General features: G+C 41.3%; 3 protein-coding genes across 7 annotated transcripts in view; all 3 read right to left on the bottom strand.

Annotated features, from left to right (window-relative positions):
- Positions 1-279: 279 nt before the first annotated feature.
- RPS15A (ribosomal protein S15a) lies at positions 280-6,272 on the bottom strand. Of its 2 annotated transcripts, none has more exons than XM_067706535.1 (5): positions 6,139-6,272; positions 4,908-5,045; positions 4,340-4,419; positions 1,580-1,665; positions 280-412 (listed from the first exon to the last, which is right to left on the bottom strand). In XM_067706535.1, exons 2-5 carry the CDS (start codon positions 5,038-5,040, stop codon positions 319-321), a joined length of 393 nt encoding a protein of 130 aa, XP_067562636.1. In that variant the 5' UTR covers positions 5,041-5,045; positions 6,139-6,272; the 3' UTR covers positions 280-318. The 2 variants fall into 2 exon arrangements, with proteins under 2 accessions (XP_067562636.1, XP_067562637.1); XM_067706536.1 differs by lacking the exon at positions 6,139-6,272 and adding an exon at positions 5,794-6,125.
- A 3,450-nt stretch (positions 6,273-9,722) lies between these two features.
- ARL6IP1 (ADP ribosylation factor like GTPase 6 interacting protein 1) lies at positions 9,723-17,872 on the bottom strand. 2 transcript variants are annotated; one of them, XM_067706533.1, is made up of 6 exons: positions 17,721-17,872; positions 15,416-15,549; positions 14,861-14,980; positions 12,354-12,471; positions 11,674-11,758; positions 9,723-11,242 (listed from the first exon to the last, which is right to left on the bottom strand). In XM_067706533.1, the coding sequence occupies exons 1-6, from the start codon at positions 17,754-17,756 to the stop codon at positions 11,124-11,126; spliced, it is 612 nt and encodes a 203-aa protein (XP_067562634.1). In that variant the 5' UTR covers positions 17,757-17,872; the 3' UTR covers positions 9,723-11,123. The 2 variants fall into 2 exon arrangements, with proteins under 2 accessions (XP_067562634.1, XP_067562635.1); XM_067706534.1 differs by lacking the exon at positions 14,861-14,980.
- A 2,391-nt stretch (positions 17,873-20,263) lies between these two features.
- Positions 20,264-25,607, bottom strand: part of SMG1 (SMG1 nonsense mediated mRNA decay associated PI3K related kinase) — a 97,767-nt gene continuing 92,423 nt past the window's right edge. For all 3 annotated transcript variants that reach the window (XM_067706531.1, XM_067706532.1, XM_067706530.1), the window contains one exon: positions 20,264-24,888. In XM_067706531.1, coding sequence (XP_067562632.1) covers positions 24,811-24,888 — 78 coding nt within the window. In that variant the 3' untranslated portion in view covers positions 20,264-24,810. The remainder of the gene's footprint in view (positions 24,889-25,607) is intronic.

Here is a 25,607-nt window from a genome sequence, read left to right as displayed (position 1 = left end):
CTAAAAAGAGGAAAGGCACCACTCCTTCCAGGGTTAATGTAAGACTCCAGAAAGGGACAGCTTCACCACCTGGACCCCAACCCAGAGTCAACCATCCAGGGCCAGACACACCCTCCTCTGGTGAGCCACAAGGGTGACGGCGAAAGTTATCCCAAGTCAAAACTTTCTTCTACGTCAAGGAAACAGCATTCACCAATTAACACAAAGGCTGTACACTCCCGCAGACGCTCTTGCTACTCTGCTGTACAAAGTTCAAAACGACTGAGGGAAGCACCAGAGTCCTCTGAGGCATTTTATTTGCACGTATGTATTACATCCCTAGAAAAAGAATCCAAGGATTTTCCCTCCTGTGTGTTTTCGTCTTGCTTCTTCATGGTCCATGATGCCAGCTGAGGTTGTCAGTACAATGAAACTATGGAAAGTTTAAAAAAAAAAAAAAAAAAAAGCTGGTAAGTTTTTCCTAAGAATGTTCAACACAGAGCTACTTTCTGGTACAGAAAAACTCCAACATTTATCAGTGCTTAAGATGCCTTCCCATAATGGACACACAGACTAATGCTGCCTCCACAGGCTGGTAGTACACAGGCACGGTTCCTAGAACCAAAGACCCAAACCCAGAGATATCAGCTATACACATACAGCCCTGGCCTCAGCTAACAACGAGAAGCAATGTTACCTAAGAGCAAAGACTAGAACTCCTTTAACTTCAAAATGTCACTTTCTGCTCTCAAGGAGACATGCAATCTAAAGCATTAAAGTACTGACTGAACTGTTTCTGCCACTTACTGTGTGTACCATCACAGGCCAACTACTGTACACAGTTATCTGGACAAAGGGCGTCCCACCTGGCCTGGCTACCTCATGGGTTACTATGGGGATCAACGTAAGACACAGAAGGTATGCCAACTGGGAGGCATGAAAATTAGTATCGTAACTACAATCAGAAATGACTCGCTCATAACACTATACCTGTTATACGGCAGACACGAAGTGGGAGTAAATTCAGCATCACCAAACATGACTGTGGGTTTAAGTTCTTAACCACAAATAGATAAGCACTTACTGTGTCAGATCTTAAAGTGCTTTACCAGAACTAAATCAGGTGATACTATAACTTACAAGAGAACTACTACCATTTTTAAGATGAAGAAATCAAGGCTATGACTTGCCCAAGGCCTCACAGGTTTAAAGCAGAAAAACCAGGATTTGAACTCAGTCTCTTACCGAGGAGGAAGATTTTCAAATCGAGTTTCCCCAGAGGCCAATGGTTGAGAAGTCATTCTGGCCATAGGAAGGGATTCACAGTGAACATATATGAACTATATGCACTGAGCCAAAAGAGCAGACATTAAAGGGCACACAATTCTGCTGTCTCTCAGCCAGCCTCAGCTCTTCCACGCCTCTCAGAAACTAGAGCCTAACACATGAAGTATGGCAACACAGAAGCTAATCCTTGAGTCAAGGATGGAAACGGAGACAACTGATACTGCTATTAAGTTAAAAAAAAAAAAAAAGCTCAAGTCAAACTGCATCACAGGGATCCACAGCATTAACTTTTAAATACGGAAAATTGACTCACCCAAACTGACGGGACGGGAGCAGGTTATTCTGCCATTTTTCTAGATCTTTCAGTTGCACATCAAACCTGGGGCTGATCACTCCACACTGTAAAAACAGAACAGAAAACGCTGTTCACACTTCACCAATAACAGAAAAAGAGTAACACTAAAATGCATTTATAACTGAATAGTCATATAAACCAACCAACTCAACATTTAATGGGTAACTATTTTGTACAATCTTTGATATAAATGCCATTTGAAAAACACAATTAAGACTATGCCTACTTAGGAAGAAAAGGCAAACTATTGAAAAAGTCAACAGAAGAGGTAAAACACCAAGATAACACCAGTGTGCATTCCTATGGCCCACAGAGCTGCCTCAGCACAAATGACCAGATTTTAAAGAACTCAAGTCTTAGACAAATAAATTATAGTCAAGCCCTACTAATCTAGCAAAATGTATAGAAGGCAGAACGAGGTAGAGTTATCCCACCCGCATGCTATGACAGTGTTGGGTGGGAGAGATGACACAGCAACAACTATCCTCCAAAGTGAGAGCTAAGAGCCAAGGCACTACAATCCATCACACCTAAACCATAAAACACAATAAAGTTTCAAATATCCACTAACAGGCTACATGAATCTATCCGTGGGTTCACACAAGGTCTATGACTACATCCAATTTGGTGGAAAATGAGGGGACTAAAAGGCTCTTTAGTTAATTAGAGCTAAATGTGACCCCGCCCTCTGCTAGACCACCAACTCTACAAATCACTAGCGCACTTAAAAAAAAAAAAAAAAATCAAAGCAGGAAGCCTCCTGCTGTTTACACACAAGAAATGATCACGTGAGAACACTCAGGATTACTACCTTCAGAGGGCTAAGGGAGCGGACAGAAAGTTGTGTGTGCACATCCACATAAGAATCATTCAAGATTCCAAGATGCTTAACTGTAAACTAGAAGAGGCTATGAGATTAGAACTTAGTGAAGTCTTTGGAGCTGGTACACTTCCCTAGACAGATCTGAACCCACAGAAACTGAAAATGGACCTGTCATGCCCAACTGCCCCATGGCAGGAGGCCCACTCAGGTTCTTCTTTTTATAACATCACCTTACCAGCTACAAATGTCACTTGACTGTCAAGGGCAATCCCACACTGGATGCAAGCAATACAGGGATAGGAATAGGGAAAACCCAAGCAAGCTACAGTGAAAGACCTTTCTGAGGCCTCTACACTACCACACCCAGGCTTGCTTTATTCCAGCAGCAAAAATCCCTTCCATTCAGCTAGCAGAACTCCAGCACATCCACTCCCAAAGCAGATGAATCTTAAGAGGATACAATCAAAGCAAGAATTTTCTTAATCTATAATCTTTAAACACTACCTTACTTCCCAACTGCATTACAATTCCACAATAAGGTACATCTATCTCCTGCATGAAGGAAACTGAGGCAAAAATGTCTTATAAAGTAAGAAAACTGCAACTGAGAGAAACCAAAAACTAATTCAAACAGTTAAATGTGGCAGGGCCTGGATTTCAACTACCTGTTAGCCAGGATTTTCTAAACTAGTATACCACTGAACAAGGATGTCACAAATGAGTTCCATTTGGGAAATACTCTGTTAAAACTTATTTCTCAAGCTATTATGTGTAGTTCAAGAGAAATGTGGTACAGGGCACTTCTCCAACTAAGTTTTTTTGGTTTTGCTTTTTTAACATCAACAAAAGCTGCTGCAGGACAGCTTTAAACTATATACTGGAACCAGCTCTTCCACAGTTTACTGAGACCTTGAGCAGGACTCAGCTCTCAGCTTCCTAACTCCTAAAAACAGGGGAAAAAAGACACGTCCTCTTGTACTTCAAGAACATTGTGAGGGTCAGAGCGAAAGAGAAGTGAATCCAAATCCTTCCGTGGGATTGGAGTCTAATGGCTACAACAGAACAAAACAAGACATAGGCCCAAAATTCCCTTCAAAAATTCTTCAAAGGCTTCAAATTCAGTAGTTTTCATCTGACACTAAGTATCCACACAGGAAGCAAATTCACTATGTAAGGAACCAACTTTGTAAAATAGGAATTGTTGGTCCAGGAAATAACCTTATCAATAAATCTGGCCCCTGTCACTAACCACTCACTTTCTTGGCCCGTGTGCCCCACTCTGTTGGACCCCTTGCAAATAGGAAAGCTACAAACCTGAACACAGAAAGCAGGGTAGCAGCTTAGAGACCCCCAACTTGCTTATAGACAGATACCTGCCCCCAAAATACATGGAATCAGTTAAACCACAAAGTCAAAAGAATCAAACAGATTCAGTAGATTATGCCTACAGGGAGAAGAGACCTCAAAGACATATTCAGCCTATGTCAGCAAAAACAGAAATATTAATAGTTAGAGAATCCCATACTCTCTGTTCAAAATACCCAACAATCACCAAGCGAGACGAAGGACCAAAAGTTATTTACATTGTCAGGACTAGTGGCCTTGAGCCACCCAAGATTCAAACACCAGTATCATCGGTTGTTCATTTTCACCCAACCCTCCCGCATCTCCCTTCAGATACCTTCTACTCCACAAACACTAAGTTAACTCACAATTCTACCTGGAGAACAAACGAAGTAAAAGGTCCTATATAAAAATTAACGATTTTAATCAATCCTTAATCTTTTTAACCTAAAGCAAGCACATTATCTGATTCTACAAGAGCAATTATAACATGGAACACCTTGGTAGACCATTCTGAAGGTTCTTAAACATGGAAGATAATCAATCCTTACCTTATTTAGCCTGCCTGTGAGGTTCACAACAATTTTCCCAGCCCTGTGATCATCGATGATTTCAAATTCGCCAATGTAACCTACAGAACACAAGTGACTGTATTAAAAATAATTTTTAAAATTTAGGGGGCAACACCCAAAACAATCCACCCTGAAATGTTAAAAAGGGGATTATTTCCTCCTTGCCTTTTCACGGCTTCCCACTCCCAAAGGCTACCTCGTGCCCAAGACAAAACAATCCTCCTTTCCATCCCAAGGAGCTCTTAGGTTCAGGGCCCTTTCAGTGACATGTTGCAGCTGCAATGTTACACAAAGAAAGGCCATTTTAGCTGCCAAACTTTCTCTTCCTTTCAACAGTTCTACCCTACTCAGTTATTTCTTGAACAGCATCATTTGTCCAGAACTACCCTGTCCACAGCCCCAATCAATTGCATTAGTTCCCATGTATGACTGCCACCTTGTTCTCCCATCTTCCCACATCTCCCCACATCTCTCCAACAGTTAACTTCTACAGGACCCATTCTGTAACATGTTTACCTCAAAACATAATAAACAGCAAGACACTTACCATGCTTCATCATCACAGTGAGAAACCTGACGATGACTTTGGAGCACGGCCTAATAAGAACCTGGCGTTTGCCTCTCTTTTCGGCATTGTTGATACTCTTGAGAGCATCGGCCAGGACATTCATGCGCACCATTATGGCTGTTCAGGGAAGACAAAACAGGGATTTTATTGGCATTGCCATTAAAAGGCACCCAATCATTCCACTGCGAACACATCCTTCCCTTTCTGCCTCTATCATGAGGAAGTTTCCCCATTTCTAAGCAGGCTAGTTCCCCAGGATACCCAGAGGAATATGTCGACTGTGTCGAATCAAATAATTCATTTGATTATTTCATTAATCAAATGAAAATACCAGCCATGGTAGGTCAGTTATTCAGAACGGGAGCCGACAATCACCAGCAATATTTTCCAAACTTCTGGAATCCAGCAGCATCTGTACTATTTAACATTGTCCTTTAAACCAACTGACTCAGTGTCAGCCTTGTCCTAACACCCAAAAGATACTAGTCAACTCTCACCTAACACCCGTAACTATTAAAATGAAACGTCCGTCCTTGTGCCATCTAAAATTATGACCAACAGCAATCGTAGCACACTGGTAAGCAGAAACATTTCACATGCACCAGAATCGACTCTATCACAATGGGCACGAACTTCAATAGTTTTGAAAGCTAAGGATAGAGGCATGCCTCAAATGACAACAGTAGGGATCCAACCTGCTTCCTCAAGCTCAGCAAAGTGTCTGAGAGGAAACCCTGGGGCCCAGACGACCCAAGTTCGTTCCAGCAAACCGCCACCCCAGGCAGGATCCAGTTTTCCCTCCTGAGGATCTTCTGTCTCCCAAGCTCCCGGCGCGGCCGAAGTAATGGGAAGCTGCACGGCTCACCAAGGTTACGGCTCCCCGATGCTTCTCGGAGCCAAGGAGCTGCCTCGACCACTAATGGGAGATCCTGGCGCCGCCGAAAGAGTCGGGACTGCCCCCTGACGGTCGAAAGCTCCGGGTCCCGCCGGGGCTGCGGCCTGCGCCTCAGAGACTGGGCTCCCCAGAGTGCAGAGCATGGGGCGGCCGGGCAGGACTCCCCCCTCCGCCTGCCCAGACCCCTGCAAGGATAGTATCCCCGGCCCAGGAGGTCTCCGACATCCTCGCAGGGCACCGAAGCCGAGTCCTAGACCATAGGATGGCACCGATAGTTGACGGATGATACTAGATCGTTGAGAGAAAGACACTCACCGGCACGGAAAGATGGCGGAAAGAAGTTGGGCGGGGCGAGTGAACGGAATTATGGGAAGCGGTCGGGCTATCGCGAGACTTTCAACGGACCGCCAAAAACAAAAAAAATTAAAAAATGAATTGCCTAGTGGAAGGAGGCGGGCGAGGGGCGGAACCTCCTCAGGGGTGGGCAGTAGAGAGTCGATGGAGTCGAACACCCAGGCGAGGCCCTGGGGAGCTAGCTGGTGGAGGTGCGGCGTTAGCACAGGTTCGACTACCTTCTAGCATTTAATCCGTAAAAGTCAAAAACTGACAAGGGCCTAGATATTTGCAAATTTTTATTGCAGTAACTGTTTACCATTTAGAATTAATTTTGATACTTGCGTATTTACGGTATCTCTAGAAGGACCCACAAGAAATCGGTAAATGCCTCTGGGAAGGGCGTTAGGAACTGGGATGGAAGACTTGCTTTTCTCCCAATACAATTTAGTTTTGTTTTTTGAAACATGTATAGAGTACTTTTTCATACAGTCAAAAATATATTTTTTAATCGGTGCTTCCTTTTTGACTCTCCCTAAATATTAGAAATTATTTACTGGCGTTCCAGGCTTTGCTTTTGAGTTCTGAGATACACAGTTTGGAAGAAAGCCACAAATGTTTCAAAATAAACGCTCAGCCTTTTAAGCGCTTTCAAAATAAACGCTCAGCCGTCTCAAATCCCAGGTGAACAGATGAGATAATGGTGACAAAGGGCTCGCAAAATGTCTGGCACGTAGTATATAAATGCTCAGTAGGTACGGCGTGAAGCCCAGGGTCTGACGGCCTGGGAGGAAGTGAATTCTGGCTCCGCCCTCTCCGGAGCTGAGTAACCTCAGGCTAGATATCCAACATCTGAAACTTCTGCCATGGACTGCTTTCCTCTCTGCTGTCACCCTTACCCTCCCTTCTTACCCTTCCTTGTGTTTCCCACTTGGCCGCCACAATGATCGCTTTAAAACTTGTCAGACCTTGCACTCTCCAAGGGTTCCTAGCACCCTCAGTAAAATCCAAATTCCTTACCAAAACCAAGGTCCTCCCTGACTTGCACACCTGCCTCCTTGCCTAGGAACATCATCCCCCCAACTTTCGCCCCTGGCTTGCTTTTCTTCAGATACACCAAGCATACTCTGCCTCAAGGTCTTTGCATTTGCTTTTCCCTTTAACTTGAGTATTCCTCCCCCCCAGTTTATCCCGAGACTTGCTCCCCACTCCCTTTCCTCAGGTCTCTATTCAATCACACACTCATACAACCTTCTCCCCATTCGCCCCAACCCCATTGCCCTGCTTAATTTTTCTCCATAGCACTTAGCACCTGAAATATTGGAAGTGTATTTATCGTCTGTCTCCATTAAGTAAGCAGGGATTTGGTTGGTTTTGTTCACCGCTGTACCCACAGCTTCTAGAAAAGTCATCTGGTACATAGTAGGCGGCTGACACGTATTTGAATAAATGAATGGGCAAATCAGTTTCCCGATTTGCAAAATGGGGATGATACACCAATCAGTTGAAGTTGCTATGAGGGTAAATGAAATAATCCATATAAGAGACACATAAAACCCGGGAGCCTGCGTGCTCAGTCAGCGTCTGTGATTGGCATCACAGCCCACCTCCCCCACCCCCAATGCTTCTCAAATCCCAGGTGAACATTGAGGAGAACCAAGCTCCCAGTTTGAACATCTCAGGGATATAAAAATCTCTGGTTGTAACTTACATTTACAAAAGGACATTTGCTTTTCTAATGAACATTTCCTTTAAGAACTGGTTACCTGTACACTTAACAACACATTCTGTTGACTAAAAATGTGGTGCTCACCTTGAGGGCCTTAGCAACAGTGGGAAGGTAAGTGAATAAATCCACTTTCCTTCAAGAGCCTTACCATAAATAGAAAATTAGTACCACCATCTCTTTATACACTTCATTCATTCATTCATCCCTTCATTCAGGAAATATCTAATGAGTGCCTACCATGTGCCTGCCAGGTGTTGTACCAGGTGAGAGGACAAAAATGTCAGTTCTTGCCCTTAAGAGGTACAGATCCTAGCAGACACAGATCTCTAAATTACAGCACAATACTGGGCAGTGTGCCACATAGGACGCCAATATGAAGTGCTGTGAGAACAGAGAAGTGGCCTGGAAAGTTGCTGAAGCTCTCACAGAGGAAGCGCCATTTGATCTGTGTCGTGAAGGGTGCTAACAACTACTAATTCCTAACTGCCACTAAGTGCTTCCTGTAGATTAACTGAATCCTCAGAACAACACATGCAATTACATAATGTCCCTGTGAGATCTGTACTATTATCTCCACTTCACAAATGAGGGAGCAAACTAAATTCAATCTTAACTTAGTCTCCAAATTTTGCTGTAGGTTAAAAAATCAAAACAAAAAAGTGGTCACTTATAACTTGTCTAAGCTACTAAATTACTTGTGGGGTTTGGGGATCCTGAAACGTTAGGAAGGGTGTGTGGCCTATAGATATTAAGAGCTAGGAGGGCATATAAAGATGGACAGAAATCTCAGAATGGTTGGATTGGAACTGGAAAAAGGGTAGAAGGGTGGAAATGGAGCGGGAGGGCCATGTATAAACTGCCTCTTGTCATCCTGTGAATTCTGGAATGATAGGACCTCTGCCAGAGGTGGTGCAAAGGCAAGAGTTGAAAGGGGACCTGTGTTGTGGCCAGAGCTAGCACAGGAGTAGCCAAGTTGGCCTGGGGAGTAATCATGGCTGCATGTGGAAGACCAGCATTTCAGAGCATCCAGTGACCAGGAGGAGACCTATGGTGACTGGGTTGAGACTTCCCTGTTCTGGACATCATCAAGCCCCCAGGAGGCTCCAAGGAAGGATCCATACGTTTTGGGGAGAGGGGGAGCAAAGAGATTTAATTTGACATTGAATCTGTTCCCAGGATCCACTACGTATAGATAGTAAGGCCTAATGATAAAATATCCAACTGGGGCTCTTTTTTTTTTTTTTTTTTTTTTTGTGGTATGCGGGCCTCTCACTGTTGTGGCCTCTCCCATTGTGGAGCACAGGCTCCGGACGCGCAGGCTCAGTGGCCATGGCTCACGGGCCCAGCCGCTCCACGGCATGTGGGATCTTCCCGGACCGGGGCACGAACCCGCGTCCCCTGCATCGGCAGGCGGACTCCCAACCACTGCGCCACCAGGGAAGCCTGGGGCTCTATTTTTTAAAAAATTCTAAGTGCAGACAAAAGTCACCCACCAATTATTTACTGAGCAGCTCAGGTACCGAATTCTGAGCTAGGCCCTAGGGTACAGAGGTGCCTGGGCAGGCACTCTCTCCTGCATGGCTCCCTGCCTATTCTTCCAACCAGGCCCTCTCACACATCACCTTTGGCCATCAGTTATTCATTGTATCTCCTTTTCCATCTAGGGTGGTGCCTGGATGTTTACTGAATGAATAAATTTAAACCTTTTATTTCATTTTATTCTTAAAGAGCACCTTATAGCCATGTAATGATCACACAGGGTAGTTCATTAATTGGGTACATAAATCCGATCATGTAAACGTTGTACTGGCTAAGCTATAAAGAAAGGACACAAGGAGGGATTCCAGCTTTTTTATTTTTCCCCTTTTACACAAAACAAAGTAGAAGAAATAATACAGGATTAAAACTGCAAAAGTAGTTAATTGGTAGAACACACATACACACAAAAATCTAGGAAGACAAGCTTATTTACAGTGAGGAAACACATGTAAATTACGGTAGTCTGTATACGAAACATTAAAAAAAGAGAAGTCAAACATATGCTACATGGGTGCCACTGTTTACAGCAATATTGAAGGAGAGAAAACAACACTTACTTAGGAACAGATACACCACAAGGTCCAGGTTTTACAGCATCAGTGCAATAAATTCACAAAACTATATTACAGCTAGTTAATCAGTTTAAGAATTGTTCCCAAATATGTCACATTTCCAGCCCTCAGAGGTTCATTCCTACAGATTTCAACTACTCCATCTATGGGGACCAAAAGCAGCCAGTGATACCATAAAATGAGAATCTTGAGGCTTACCTTTAAAGGCTTATTCTGGTCTTGAAAAACTAGTAGGATTTTCTACTGAAATGAATCTTGACTAAACACAGGATGAGTTTTGTTCTTTATCGGCTGGTCTTGGAGTGAAGGTCATAGACATGACTCTTAACCTATTATGTACTTTAGTTTCATTAGCGAAAATCTGAAATCAAAAGTATGCTAAAAATCCTAAATACCATCTTGCGTAAGCCTGCTACTAAAAAGCACTTAAGGATGTACTAACTTCAAGTTTAAGTGCACGGGAACAAGAGTTCTAAGCCTGTCAGATTACCCATTTGGGAGGGAGGATCAATGCTTCCAACAAATTGCTGAATTCTGCACAAGGGAGAAGCCAACACATACTAGGCCATGGAATTACTTTCATTTTATTCCATGAGGATTCTTCTCCCACAGTGTCAAAACAGAATGAGGAATGAATCTTAACTGGTCTCTTCATCAGAAGTGGTAAACTTGGTTTCTATATTCACGAAGCCAGACAGTTGTTTAAGCAGACTGTGGAAGTAGACAGTAGAACCAGCTTCCTGTAGTCACAGACCACTATCTTGTATCCAGCTACAGCAAAGATCAACTTGAACAGTTATCCCAGGCCACTGTTAACTGTACTAAAGGATGAAGTTCACCACAATATTATTTTAAAAGTAAGAGTTCAATTAACCCTGGGTGAGAAAAACCAAGACGAGTGGTAATGATGAATGAGTTGTCCATATAAGGCCAGCGGATGACAACACACCCATGAAGACACTGGGCATAAAGCCTTACTTGGCAAGTCAGAATTTCTACTAACTAAGGGCAGAATGAGGGACAGCAAAGAGCTACATCTGTAACATTTTAGTATCCAGACAGCATAAAAGACACTGTCCCCAAGGACAATGTATACACCATTAATCACACTGCATAAAGCAGATGTATTATTCATTTTTCTTTTCTTTTTGTTTGAGAAGCTTGTTTATCTCTCTTTTGGCCATTCCAATGTACTTCGAAATGATTCCATGTTGGTTTAGTCCAGGAAGCAAGAGTAAGAAAGTCACTTAAAATTAAAAACAAAAACAAAATTACAAAGGCAGCAATTAACTTCCCAAAGATTCTAACATTTTATAGAAGGTAGTTCTTCAAACTATTACACACTCTAATGGGAGGAAGTAACATGAAACCCATTATTTCCATTGGTATTTATCCCCAGAAGCTTCTGCTTCATACCTCCCAACCTCAGATAAGACACACTGCTTATTTTTACCTCTTGCACATTACTTTCTACCTTGGTTATTAATTCTTTGTCTTAACTTCCAGTAAGACCACAAACTCACTGAAAACAAGGACCTGGGATTTAGTCATCTTTCCATACTCACACAGTTCCTTAATCACTGCCTGGAACTCAGGGAGCAGGAACATATTGCTTACTAAATTCCAGTTAGACTTTACTGGCCAGGATGTGCCTGCAGTTTGTCCTCAAAGACTTACCTATCAGGTAGGTGAGAAGGAGGTTGTGGACTTGCTGTCCCACCCAAGCAACCGCAGCAAGAGAAATGATCATGGTCATGAAGTACTAATAATGAAAATAACAAGAATTTATCAACTTCTAGAAACAGACTAAGAAGCGAAACTTCAGGAGGTTGTTTCCAAGATTGGAAAATAACTCCGTTTCTATTCCCACTTTTCTTTAAAAATATTTAGTATCTATATATTATATAAAAGCCATAGAAAACTCCCTAGGTCTCCTTTATAGAATTTACATACATTCTCTCCTAGAATAACTATAATTCTGTATGTAAATTAAGTAGTTTGTAAGTTAACTACTTTTGCAATTAATAACTTCACATAGTAACCTCAAGTGAAGCTAAGAGAAAAGAGAACAAATGCTTCCTAAATATATGTCTTTTACATTTATTTCAGTAAATAAAAGAGAAACAAAAAATTCACCTCTACAAGAATAAAAAATTGAATGCAAAATGTAATTTTAACTTTTAGTTTAATACAGATAAATATTTATGAATGTACTCAGAGGAGTTAAACCAACAGATAATGATAAACATCAAACTACAACTAGAGTAAAGCAAAAAGGCTTTACACTATAATGAAGCAAAAATTGACTCAATCTTAAAATGTTGCTTTACTTAAATAAGTCAAAACTAAAAAAGTACCATTTTAGGCTTTTCTTCCTTTAGCGTAAAGAGGCGTTTCCACCAGCCCACAGCTCTGCGTCGAGTTTTTACGAGATTGCTGCAAATTTCATGGAATCTCTGCTGTTGCTCAGTGGTCCTAGGAAAAGAATCTTCCCTTTTACTATAGGCAAATCTTAACAGTAAACAGAAATACACCGTCCTCTCAAATTTCAGAAACTATCTTCTAAAGAAAATCTAAATAAAAACAACAATGATTCACCATTATGTTATAGAAAAAGTTCTTAAACCATTAAGACTCCTTTTGGGAATTCCCTGGTGGTCCAGTGGTTAGGACTCTGTGCTCTCACTGCAGAGGGCCTGGGTTCAAAACCTGGTCAGAGAACTATATCCCACAAGCTGCTCAGCATAGCAAAAAAGACTCCTTTCATAGCACAGGAATAAGTTTTAACATAAAGACACACGTGTGTGTACAAAGTAATGGCCATCTATGGTTCTAAAGCCAAATTTGGTCAATGATAGTAACAAAAACCTCATGACTACTATGAGTCATGCAGAAATCAGTATGAATTAATTTCTCTATTCCTATATTATTTTGCAGATCCCAATGAATCCTGGGTGGTGACCCATCAGAGTCCTGGAGGAAGATGTGAAGTTTCAACCAAACAGTTATATTTAAGCACTCGTCAGTAAGATAATAACTACTAGCATTCAAAGCACAATACCCTCCACTGGGCTTCATACATTTGAGGCCTAGGCAGCCACAAAGAGCTCAAATCCAAATTCCTTATAAATTTAGTCCCATTGAGGGAAAATATAATCACAAACAAAACAGCAGTAAGAATACAAAAAGATCCTCCAAAAAGCCCTTTGTAGTTTATAATGTATTTTGGGTTCTGATTTTTGCCTTTGTACTGTCTTTGCTATACAGACATAATGGCTGCTATAAAAAGTAAGCCCTATGCTGGAGATGTGTTGCTTTCTCTCCTCTAGTCCTTGTCCCTATAAATCTGCAGTGACAGATACAGTAGAAGGGCTTCTACTGAGCCCTGGAACTTCTTATAAATAATCAGACCTTGTATGCTGCCCATAGTCAAGGCTGGACTGTGGCTAGGCAACAGTGTCCTTCCTTCTTCATAAAGGTCAAAAAACAAAATCGCTCTGTAGATAAGACTGAGCCACATACTGATTACCACGAAACTTCAAGAGCTTACTTCTGAAAATTCTTCTCCAGGAGTTATGAATTAGCAGATTAGAATGTTATCTGGCTAATAAAGTCAGGGTCCGAGGTTGATTCTGTTAAATTGCTACATTGCATAGTTACAAACTTGCCCCCCAAACAGCAGCACAATGAAAAACAATTCAAAGCACATTTGCTAACACTAACCATTGTGCTATGGCAGAAACATCTTTATTTCAATACAAAAATGCTTAATTATCCCATAACTTAAGCAAACCCTACATTTAAAATTCTTATTTTTATAGAATTATTTTATAATTTGCTATTATCAGGAGAACAAAAAACGACAGGCACAAGTAGACTACCAATTAAATTAAAATAAACAACCAAGGGAGTACAGCAGCTAGGAGAAAAAAATCCATTCCTATATCTAGTTTTGCTCACTATTTGGATCAAAAGAGAAATGCAACATTCCAGAAGGAAGTTAAAAAATACTTTAACAGGATCCACAGCCACTTATCTTGGGAACTCATAAGTAACCCGTTCAAAGAGTGGTATAAATGCAATCAACAACCCACTTATATACATACAGCTTGAACGTATTCTAAAGCACTTTTGCTAACCTCCACTGCACTACCTCAAGGTCTCAACGTGAAACACAAGATCAATCTTTTTCTTTTTTTTTTTTGAAGTCTTTATTGAATTTGTCACAATATTGCTTCTGTTTTATGTTTTGGCCGGGAGGCATTAGCTCCCGACCAGGGATCGATCACGCACCCCCTGCATTGGAAGGTGAAGTCTTAACCACTGGACCACCAGGGAAGTCCCAAGATGAATCTTAAAAGTCAAAATATTTCACAGCACCCAGAAGAGTCTGCCTAATAGAAAAGTAGACATTCAATAAATAGTTGCTAAATGAACAGGCAAAAAAATCTACGTTACTGTTTTCATATTCATTCAAAAGTAATTGGTGAAATTAATATTATAATATCTTAAATATCAATGGAAAAAATGTAGAAGTAGACATACTACTTTTATGGAAAGCCCATTATGAGGTCTGCAATCCTTGATAAAACATTACCTAAAAAAGCCTCACTTCAATAAAAAGGTCTAGGAAGAAAAAAAAGTCAAAATAAATGCTAGAGTATAAAAGAACTATGGAGATATAAGTACCGGAAGTTTGTGATTTATATCTGAATCAGCTAAGAAATTCTTTACATCAAACGATAAATCTAACCCCTAGTCACCTGATGGTTAATTCTCTGTGCTTAATTACAACACACTAGTCATAGCTACCTGGTGCAGTAACTTCTCAGAAATTAGACTGCCACATCATTATGCCACCTACCATTTATTGGAGCCAAAAATTCTAGGCGCTAGAATGGGAACAAGGTAGTCTGCCAAGCACAAAAACATAACAAAACAGGAAACACCCGACAGAACGGATGGATCTAGATAGTAGATAGTCCTGTTTAAAAAAAAAAATTAATAAAGGTTAGAAAAACATAGACCTCATTAATCCTAGCTGAAGATGTTTATCCTCCTAGTCCTCTGGTTCTCAAAGATGTTATTCACCTTTTTTATTCTAATTTTCTCACAAGTAGTTTTCCGGAAGCTTCATGACATCACAGCTGTAAGGGTTAATGTAAACATGAAGAAGCAAAGGCTCTTTGGCGTCCTCAACATTTTTTAGCAGTGTAAAGGGTCCTAAGACCAAAAAGTGTGAGCCACAGATTTATTCAACTGCCTTGATAACTGAGTTTACAAAGTACTACAAATTCTGAAAACTAGGCAAACGGCTCTAAGCAAAGGCATTCTTTACAGATTCAGGCACTTCCATAAATGGAACCTGAGCCCTTATGAGTAACAACCACAATCTACAGAAATTTAATAGCTCACTTACAGAAACACCAAAGAAACCACACCCATGATGGCAGGTGGAAACCAGGCTCTTTCCCATCGGAGGACTTTATCTGCCATCAGCATCACTTCTCCCCATCCTTGCAGCTGCTCTTCCAGATTTGCAGTCTCTGCAGCCTACATATGAGTAACATTTAAAGCGATCATTCTACTAATCTCAACATTTCTGTGGCTCCTAGAGAGTTAAATTCTTCTAAGGCACCAGGTATGTAAAACAGCTCCTACAAATCACTATCTTAAACAAATTAGTTTCTCAGAAAAACGCAATTTTTAAACCAAAGACAGAAATGAATGGGGAAAAAAATTATCATTTAATGGTCACTTTCCAAGTCCAAGCACTGGGCTACTCTTTTACATGCATTATGTAACATAATCCTTATAGACCCCTTAAGATAGGAATAATCAGAGCCATTTTACAATTAAAGAAAGCGAGCTCAGAATGCACTTTCCCAAAGCCATGCACTACTAAGTGGCAGCACCGTGAGTATAAAATTGGATCACTTAAAGTTTCTCATTTCAGGTAGTTACAACTGGTCTGGTGTTCTGTCATTTCATTGATTTAGCCCCCTACTTCTGAATCCATTAGGAAAGCCTCTTCCCGAACAGCATCCAATTTCCAAAATAGCTCTTTGTGCAATGAAATCATTTAGATGTTGGCATCATCTGCACAATTAAGGAAAACTACTGTGCTTTTACAAAATTATAAAAGGCATATTAAGCCCAGTATATCTCAATAAAATGCTTCTTACACTTATCAGGACATTTTGGTTAGACTTCAAATTTCTCTGCAAATTTGACCATCAGCTGCAAGTAGACTTCTCAGATGAGCTAATGGGGCAAAAAGCCCTTAAGCTGATTTTGGTAGAGAAAAAAAACTTGGAACAGGAAACCCATGTGTTCTTATAACTGTTACCACACGGAAATATGCAAATGACAGGAGACAGGGCAGCTTAATCTTGATAAAGATGTTATCTGTGCCACACTGACACTTAGGTGACCTCAATGTTTCTGACTTTATATACCATGCTTAATATAGTTAAATAAGAGATTACCATGTGGCAGAAACTCTGCTGAATATATTATGTGCTTATACTTTAATTACTCCTCCCAACAAGCTCAGTTTCCACATTTTACAAATGTGTAAACTGAGATACACAGAGGTTTACATATCTGAATCCAGCAAATCCAAGGCCAAAGGCCTTGTTCTCCTTAAATTAAGTCACACTGCTCTGTGGAAAGAGCAGCCGAGCTCCAGGCCAGGATCTGTTGTTTCAATAGCTGTGTGAACTTGGGCAACGATCAACTCTTAAAAGAAACCTGGCTGGGGCTCACTAGGCTAACCATAGAAAAGGGGGTGGTGGTGTGTGTGCATGTAAGGGGGCAGAGGTCATGCATATCTAAAAACCAATGCAAAATGAAAATCACGCACAATCAAAACTGCCCTGCAAAGTCACTTAATTCGTTAGCACCTGAGCTCTTGGAAAATCAAAAGTCAAAATTAAATAATTTGGTTTCTCTATTCACTGTTGTTCTGGTGGTGAGTAGCATGCCTTTTCCTGGGGATAGGCAACTGAGAAGATGGACGGATTTCTCTCGTTTTTACCTAGATCCTGAGGGGGGATTCGTGCTGAGGTTAAAACTGTCTGCCTGTGATACAACCTTACTGTAGTTCCCTCCGACCCCGGCTTACTCTAAAATCGTCCTGGGACACCCCCCCACCCTCGCCCAGACTTACACGTTCCAGACAAACGCCAGAACCTGCCACTGTCCCTCCAGCTGGATCCTACCTCCAGTTCCCAGCGGCGAGCTCGCAGCCTCCCTGCCGTTTTAAAGCTGTGCCAGCTCTAAAAGAAATTCTCGGCAGCAGCCCTTTGACCCTCCACCCCTGCCCAAGTATTAGGGGAAAAGGGCGAACGGACATCCTGGTTAAAATCAAAGACGGGGAAACCCAGATACAGCTGGGGTCTGGGCCGCAAAAGCGCTTGATGAGCCCCTCGCGGCCCTTTGCCAAGGACTGCACCCCAGGCTGGTCACAGCCCCCCTTCTCCCGCTTCCTCCTCAACCCCTAGTCGCGTTGAATGATCACGCGCCCTCCTCGCCCCGTCGTGCACCTTCCCCAGGGGATGTTAGGAGTCGACACTAGTGACCGCCAAGCAAAGGTTACCCAAGAAGCCCAAAGGGCAGGAGTCGTCGCCTGCACCTGGGAACGGAGAGGAGGGCCGGGCCCGCGGCGGGTGATAAGAACGAGGCCCCGCTCGGTTCCCTCGCGACGAGGAGCTGGTACTCACCAGCAGGTTGGTGCTGCGATTATCTCCTTCCGCCATTGTTCCCGAGGTGACCCCTCAGCGAGCGCAAAACGCCCCCAAAAGCCAGCCTTCCTCAGAGGCACTCACGACAACCCTAGCGAAAGGGCACGCCCAGCAGGCCGTTTATATAGGCCAGCTGCCTTTCCCGACAGAACCCGCGAAGCTCGCTCCTCATTGGGCAAATCGAGATCACGCTTAAGCGGGCCGGACCAACCGCTGCTCAGCGCTTGTCTTGAAACCCAGATCAAAGGAGAAGGAGACCGTGCGGGGCCGAGGGGGCGGGGACACGGAATAACCAATCAGCACCCAGGAGATGTGCTACACCCCGCCCAGGCCTTTCGGAATCGGTTCAACTGCCCCTGGACAGGGCCTGGTAAGGCCTTAGTATCCCCAGGGAGGGCCGCCATGGTGGCTCTCGGACTCTTCCGGGGGACCTCAAAGCAGCTAAGGTACCTCTCTGGAATTTAGTCCTCAAGGAAATATGCCACCGAATATCAGGCGGAGGGCAGAGATGGGCATGTGACGCTAACCGCATTGTGATTAAGGAGGCTGGCTGGCTGGGATCTTCTTCCCGACCCAGACGGTGGCCCTGACCCTGGCTGTGCCCCTAGCCAGCCCGCCTTTCTTCTAATACCTGCTCTGGCAGCCCTAGCCAGGCCGCTAAGCAGCTTAGACCCAGATATATGACTCGCGGACTCGTGCCCATCTCAGGAGGTTTTGAGTACTGGTGAAAGGGGCCATTTATGTAGATTTTCTGCAATTTTTCCTTCCCTACCCATTAGGAATAAAGCCTTAGTTTGATAGAGGGGCGGGGGCGGCGGAGACGGTGTGGAAATCTGGGCATAGTTTCAGAACTTGTGAAAAATGCACCGACTTATAAAATTGGCTTATTTTCATGGGTTCTTTGGGGAAATTCTTTGTGGGGCACTTCACTTAAACTACGAGCTCCCCCTCCAAAAAGGGACTGTTTTTGACAGATCCTTTCTTACTAAGGTCATGCTAAGGAAAGATGTAAACCCTCTCATAAGAGTGGAATTTATTGCAATCTAAGAATTAGATGAACTATGTGAGAGAATTCTACATATTTCTCTCCAGGATTTCAAAATGCATTAACACTTTTCATTACTCAATACAAACAAAATAATGCCAATGTTAACCTGGTTAGATGTCTCTTTCAGGAAAACTTACCGTAGCTTTCAACTTCCAGCCTTTTACCCTTTTATAGTCATCTATATTATGCCATCGAGTTTATTTTAAAAGCATCCCTTAAATTACTACCGGGTTCATAAGATTTCAGGGAAGACATAAAGAAATGTGAGCCAACACATGCTGCTCCTAAGAAAACCAGGGGGACCGGAGCACTGTGAATTTCAAAAAAGGTGTGAAATTTGCCATGGAACTTTGAAAAGAAATAAAGCATCTGTTCAGGTATAAACAGTTCAGGGGGGTAAAAAAAAAAGCCTTTGCAAGGAAAGGGGACTCTTCAATAAACTGCCAATTAAGGGAATGTTGGGGTAAAACAGGTTATGTAGGTAAAATGCAGCCAGTTGGACAGCCCGTTTTGGGAGATTTTAAAGTTGTGACCTCTGAGGAGCAGGCCCTCCGCTACCTATTCCAAAGGAAATCAAAAGGTCCCAGTCAGTCGGCAGTCACACAGTGAGTGCATATACGGAGTGCTGAGCACGAGATCTCGCCACAGGCACAGCAACGCCCTCTTCCAAAGGACAGGGTGTGGGGTTATTAGACTTTAAAAACTGCCCCGTGTATTTTGGGAAATCAGTTTTTGCTACAGAATGTGCCTGGTTTTCACCCAAGTTCCCTATGTACAACTTCAGAAGAAAGACTTTTCAACACCAGCTTGTGAAATTGAGATAGGTGAAAAAAACCTGAAGAAATGGCTTTCAAATAGCATGGGTTCTCCATAGAGTATTTGTTACTCAAGGAACATTTGCCCAGAATGATTTGCAATTTAACAGCCTAGGATCACTTCTATAAGTTCCTTAACTAACCTTCCAATTGCCCTATTTAAAAAAAACAAAAACACCCACGCTTAGTGTAGCTTCCTTTGGAGCTTTCTTTTTTTTTTTTTTTTGGTATTACAAAGGCAGGATGTGAACTTTTGAAATATATCAGGTGGCTAAACAGTTAACATAAATCCTAACATAATCTAGCAGCAACAAATGCAATCTGATTTCTAGATATTAAAACAAGCTGGACATTGTTTTCCTTCAGAGCTTTCATACACCAGGGATATACATGTCAATAGTATTCTACAGGAGTTTTTAAAGAAATACAAAATTAAGCTTAATAAATTGTACCTTAATACTAAGAACTTTCCCACTGAAGTAAAATTTCTACTGCTATTCAAAAATACTATTAGAACACTGAGTGTAAAATACATTTTTTAGAATCAAGTTTTTAAACTTTTGTAGGTATTAATAATTAGCTTTAAAAAAAAAAACTCCCCATATTCCAAAATTAAGTTTTCTGGAAACTACTTCAACAAATTCAGAGCTTAAATCCTACGTCTTTTAACACTTTATTTTTTGAAAAACAGGTATTTCATACAATCTTTGCCACGTTAATGCAAATATGCACAAAGTAGGCCATGTATTTTTGTTTTCCAAAAGTTGCATTATGAACACTTTCAGGAAGCTGGTGTGATTTATTCAACTTTTAACCTTAAATACAATCACAAAATTATAACCATCAGGAGGCATTACAACCTTTTGTACAGAGAATCCACTCTATTTATACAATGTTACTAGAACAAGGAAGATTCAGTTCAACTCAATTTGCTCTACATAATAAGGGTAAAGTAAATTAACAAGTGAAGTGTGATGTTGCCATTGACATCACAGGTGGAAATATAAGGAAAATTTAAACCAAAAAATAATTGACACAGGAACTTCAAACAGGAGCTGAAACTTGGGTCAAAAAAAACAACCAAAAAAAAGCTGCTTCGAAAGACATAAAAACATTCTGCAAGTCTGCATTTCAGAACAACATTCAATTCATTAAGTTTATCATCTTCAAAAGCCGAGCTAATTGCATGACACTTTTGCATTAGCACAACAGCTTCCCTAGTAAGCCCAAATTCCCATGGAAAGCAAGAGACTGAATGGTTCATGTTGTACAACTAACTCTTGAACCTATAAAGCTTCTCTCAATTGGAGTCCATTTGCCCTTTTGTAAATAAGAGATGGTGATACTCTTACCCAGGCATAAAAAAAAGCAGGAAAAGTGCAATAAACCCTTCCGGGTTCCTAATACAGTGAATTTCCTTCCCCAGTGTTTGGAAAATTTATAATGCTAGTTCTTCCCCGTAGAAGGAGTATTTCTAATACAACCCAAATAATGAAAAAATCTGTCACTTCTTTCAGTGACCCTTACCATTAACATAGTCTACCTCCTAGATTTAAGGGGAGGGGGAAAGTCCTAGCTCTAAATTACTGGCATTTTACAATCTCAAGATACAGAATGGAAGGTCATTGGTTTTCATATTTATCTGGTTTTATGTAAAACAAAGGTACTTAAATGTGCTAACAGAAAAGCGTTCACTGATTTTTGATGTATACGAACAGAAGCTAACAAGGCTAATTGTAGATGCTTTCTTTAATATGAAAAGAATTGGGAGAAAAGAAGAACCAGCTTCTTTGATTTTAGTACTGCCAAAACAAGTAAGCCCCCAGAGTAATCACAAATATGTGGAGGAAAATAGGCCAGGAAGACTTTTCAATTCAAAGTACTGCCTATATCACCCCAAATTTAAAAGGACCTAAGATTGCACATCAACTCTAATATTTGGCTGCACTTGCATTGCCCTGCTTGGAATTTTTTAATGGCTCTTTCCTTAAATTTCACACATCAGAACAACCACAGTTAAAAACAATGCAGATAACATCAAACGCTGGACAATATAAAGAACACTACATACTAAGTTCAGGTAATAGAGGCAAGTGTTAAGGGCAGAAGTGATGGAAGTTCTTCTTTGTATTATAAACCCTCACCCTGAACCTGGGGTTTGGGCTCTAAGAAAGCAATTTAGGGAAGCAGATCAAGAGCTTGATTCTCAGTTCTCACACAGAAACCTCACACATCTCAAAAAACTCACAAGTGTCAGACACAAAAGAATCTTAATAACCATCTAGCAAACTATGTGAAGAATTCATGACCAGAAATAATGAAATACTGCAAGACACACCAAAGAAACAGTAAAAGAGAAACACAGACAGCACCATAAACTACTAAGCCTCCACAGCTTTACAGATAAATCAACTAAAACTCAGGCAATTCTAGAAAATTAAAGACAGCAAAACACTTAAGATAAACTTCAATTTCCAAGGGTCATAAGTTATTCTGTACCCCCTGAATCTTAGAGAGGGAAAAAGAGAGAGAGAGAGCATAAGAGAGACAGGGGAAGGGGGTGGGGCGGGAGGGAGAGAGAGCAAGAGGAAGGGGAAGGGGAGGGAGAGGGTGAGAGAGAAGGAGGGAGAGAAAGAGAGAGGCAGACCCCTGGTTTTCCACAGGTATTTCTGTATCGTCAAAAATGCATGACTTCATAACCACAGCACTCTGAACTTTACATTATTTTACAAGATAATCACCAAAATATATCCCTGTCTTCTCAAACTGCTGTATCACCAAGGCCTTTGTACCTCTGATTAAATCTGACTGTTGAGTTCTCTTACAACAGGTCAAAATAAGGCTACTTGCCAAATGACTTCCCAGAAGAAGCCAAACTGTACAGACTGGGAGTCTTGTTGTCCAGAGTGCAGTGAAGAGCAAGCTTTGAAGTCCCCAGTTATTCCTATCTGCCCTACAACCAAACATGTATATGCCACACTATTCTCTGAGGGACCATTTTAAAGTAAAAGTGATGGACAATTTAGCAGAGACGCATGTTTTTTATGTAAAGCTGTTTTGTTTTCGCTAGGATAAGGTGCCAGGTACCTCTGAAGCCTGAAATTCACAGGCAATAAAATTAACCTATTTCATTTATCTTCTTTACCAAAGAAGAAGCAATTTCTGAATACTACCTATAGGGACAAACTAGTGTGAACTTGTTTTATCACTGTGATAAAAGTTTTTCCTGTGACAAAGAATGTTGTTGAAAGACTGTTTAATCTTGAGAGAGAGTAGAGGTAATCAAGTGATGAGTGCAATAGGCTCTAGGAAATAAAGCAGTGTGCAAAACACAATATGGCATTATTATTCCAGATAGGTTGTTTTGATTGTGAAAATAAGGTTCAAGATGAATGAAGAAAATAAAATTTGATGCACTAGGTTCCTTAACTTGCTATTAGACACATGGGGGTATTCAAAGATACCACCTTTCTTGTAATACCTGTCAAAGTATTCGAAGAGCACTGATACTGAAATGCATTCTCCCATGAGTATTTAAAGATTATATATTAACGTGGCAATGAGGATACAGGAAAGGCCAGAGCTATGTGGAATATTTCCTTAATACCTTTCAAGTTTGTGAAGACTGGCAACTAGAAAGTGATCACAGTGCTAATCTCTAAAATGCAGGAAAAATGTACTCAATCCAGATTTTAATCATGTTCTACTTTGTGTTGATACGTGACTTTAGGAATCCTATTCTAGTCTGGATTTTTATTTTGGATCAACAATTGAGCTTACACAGTCAGTACTGAAATGCAATGCTAAATTTAAGGAAACCTTGATCATGAATTCACTACTGAACAGGAAACTTAAAATTGTGGAAAAAGTAAAGTACTTCACACACTAATAACTGAACTTAATAAAAGATGTTGGTGGTTCGCACTTTTGCTGATGTTTCATGTATATGTCCTAAAATGCCAGGTAAACTAAAGCACTTTTAATTTACACCTTGTAAATTGTAAATTAAAAGTACCAAATGAGAAAACTGAATTAAAAAAACATTTCACTCTACCTCCACCAGAACATCACTTTATTGTTAATCTGTCATCAACAATGTAAAACTCTAATAGGTACTCTATCCTGGTTTTTAAAAAGGTAAAAGATTACATTGGATTAGCTACTTTCTATGAAAGAAACTACAGCAATCACAGAAGAGGGAAAATTTGAATGACCTCCCAAAAATGTACACTATAAGCGAAGGGGAGTGTACATTAAATCAAATGTCTGTTAGATTCATTACCTGTGAATGCACAGTGACAATTCTGGAAACTGTACATGATAGAATCACAGAAATGACTTAAATAATCAGAATTACATTTTGTATGTGATCACCAGACCTTTAAACCATCCTTGCATTTTCCACGTTACTGGTGGTTTTGGAAAAATTTCTGTTTATCACTCCAAATATAAGTTGTTAACAGCATTGAGATGGAAGAATATGAAGTATAAGGACTGAAATAAAAGTGAATGTGAAAGATGGCTAATCTACTAGATCAAGTAAAGGGGGATGGGCAGATGGTGGGGGCTGGGGAGGAGGAGGATGGGGTGGGTTTTTTCCCTTCATTTCAGAAGTTCTTCCAACGTAGTGTTATCTGTTACATAGCTCTCCTTCTTCAGTCCATTTCTGAAATTCATATCGCATAGCCTTTTTGTACTTACTGGTCAACCCAACCAGTACTGTTGCCAAGCAACAAGTGTTATGCAAGAATCTGAATGCATCAAATCTTCCTTGGCTGTGTCGCGGCCCCAGTTTTCTCTGTTTCTGAGCGGGGTTTGATTTTTCCTGGATTGTACACACAGGGTCAGGTGGAATGGAGTTCCAAATCACTCTGTGCTCCGCGGCATCCCGATTTCTTTCTGCAGCTAACCTCCTGACACGTTTGCAGCTGTTCTGTGGCAGAAAGACAATCTCCGTGTTCAGGCGGTGAGCTTTCTTTCTTTCACCCTTGACCCTGGGGTTGCAGGCCATGGTGTTGGGCGTATCCCTGAGTGCAGCTGTCCTGCAGGATTCACTTCCTAGCGCACCGAGATTTCCTAGGTTTCCTCAGAATAAGCCCCCAGTTGCATCACCACCGACTGTGGTGTGGCTTTGGATGCCTGAGGCTGAGTTGATTCTGGTGGATGTCTGACCTCGCTTAACCAGACTCATCTACTGTCTTGCCATTCATACCCAGGCTGTCCAACCTTCATACAGCTGAGCCAAGTTATCTAGATTAGTTGCTTCCTTAATGACATAGTCAACCTGTAAAAATAGGCAGGATAGAATTAAAGCCATTTAAAACTTGAAAGAACATGGCTCATATATGAGTTATATGAACTGTTTAGGAGTAAGTTCCCAAATTAATTACCCAAAGATGTGTAGTTGTCATGGTGGGAAGAGAAGTTAAGTAATCTGAGCTTCCTTCATAATTCCATAACTTACAAATGTGTGTCTTGGGAAAGTCACAATCCCCTTTAAGCCTTATGAATCCTTAGATGAAGAGATAGCACCACTGACCCCACAGGTGCCCTTGGGATTAAACATATGAATTCACTGGGCAAATGCTTAGGTGCATTAAAAAGTGCCCAGCAGATAGATTCTGAAACAGATTGGTACTCAGCAAATATCTATTGATTCTTCTTTTTTTTTTGGGGGGGGGCACACTGTGCGGCATGTGGGATCTTAGTTCCCCAACCAGGGATCCAACCCACGCCCCCTGCAGTGGAAGCACAGAGCCTTAACCACTGGACTGCCAGGGAAGTCCCCATATCTGTTGATTCTGACTCAGCTAAATTTTCTCTTATAGTAAGAGATATAATCGTTATCTCTATCCAGAGCACCCATCAGGGTCCAATTATATCGTAAATGCTCAATATAATGCTGCTCAATTGTAACCTACACCAAAAGTTGTATGCAAAGAACTCTATACTTACCCCACTCCTGTGAGCCCCTTAACTTTTTCATATAAAATTTAATAACTA

Source organism: Pseudorca crassidens, chromosome 15 (genome assembly GCF_039906515.1).
Source record: "Pseudorca crassidens isolate mPseCra1 chromosome 15, mPseCra1.hap1, whole genome shotgun sequence".
Lineage (NCBI taxonomy): Eukaryota > Metazoa > Chordata > Mammalia > Artiodactyla > Delphinidae > Pseudorca > Pseudorca crassidens.
Note: the sequence above shows the minus strand (reverse complement) of the source record. Positions and strands in the feature narration are given on the sequence as shown.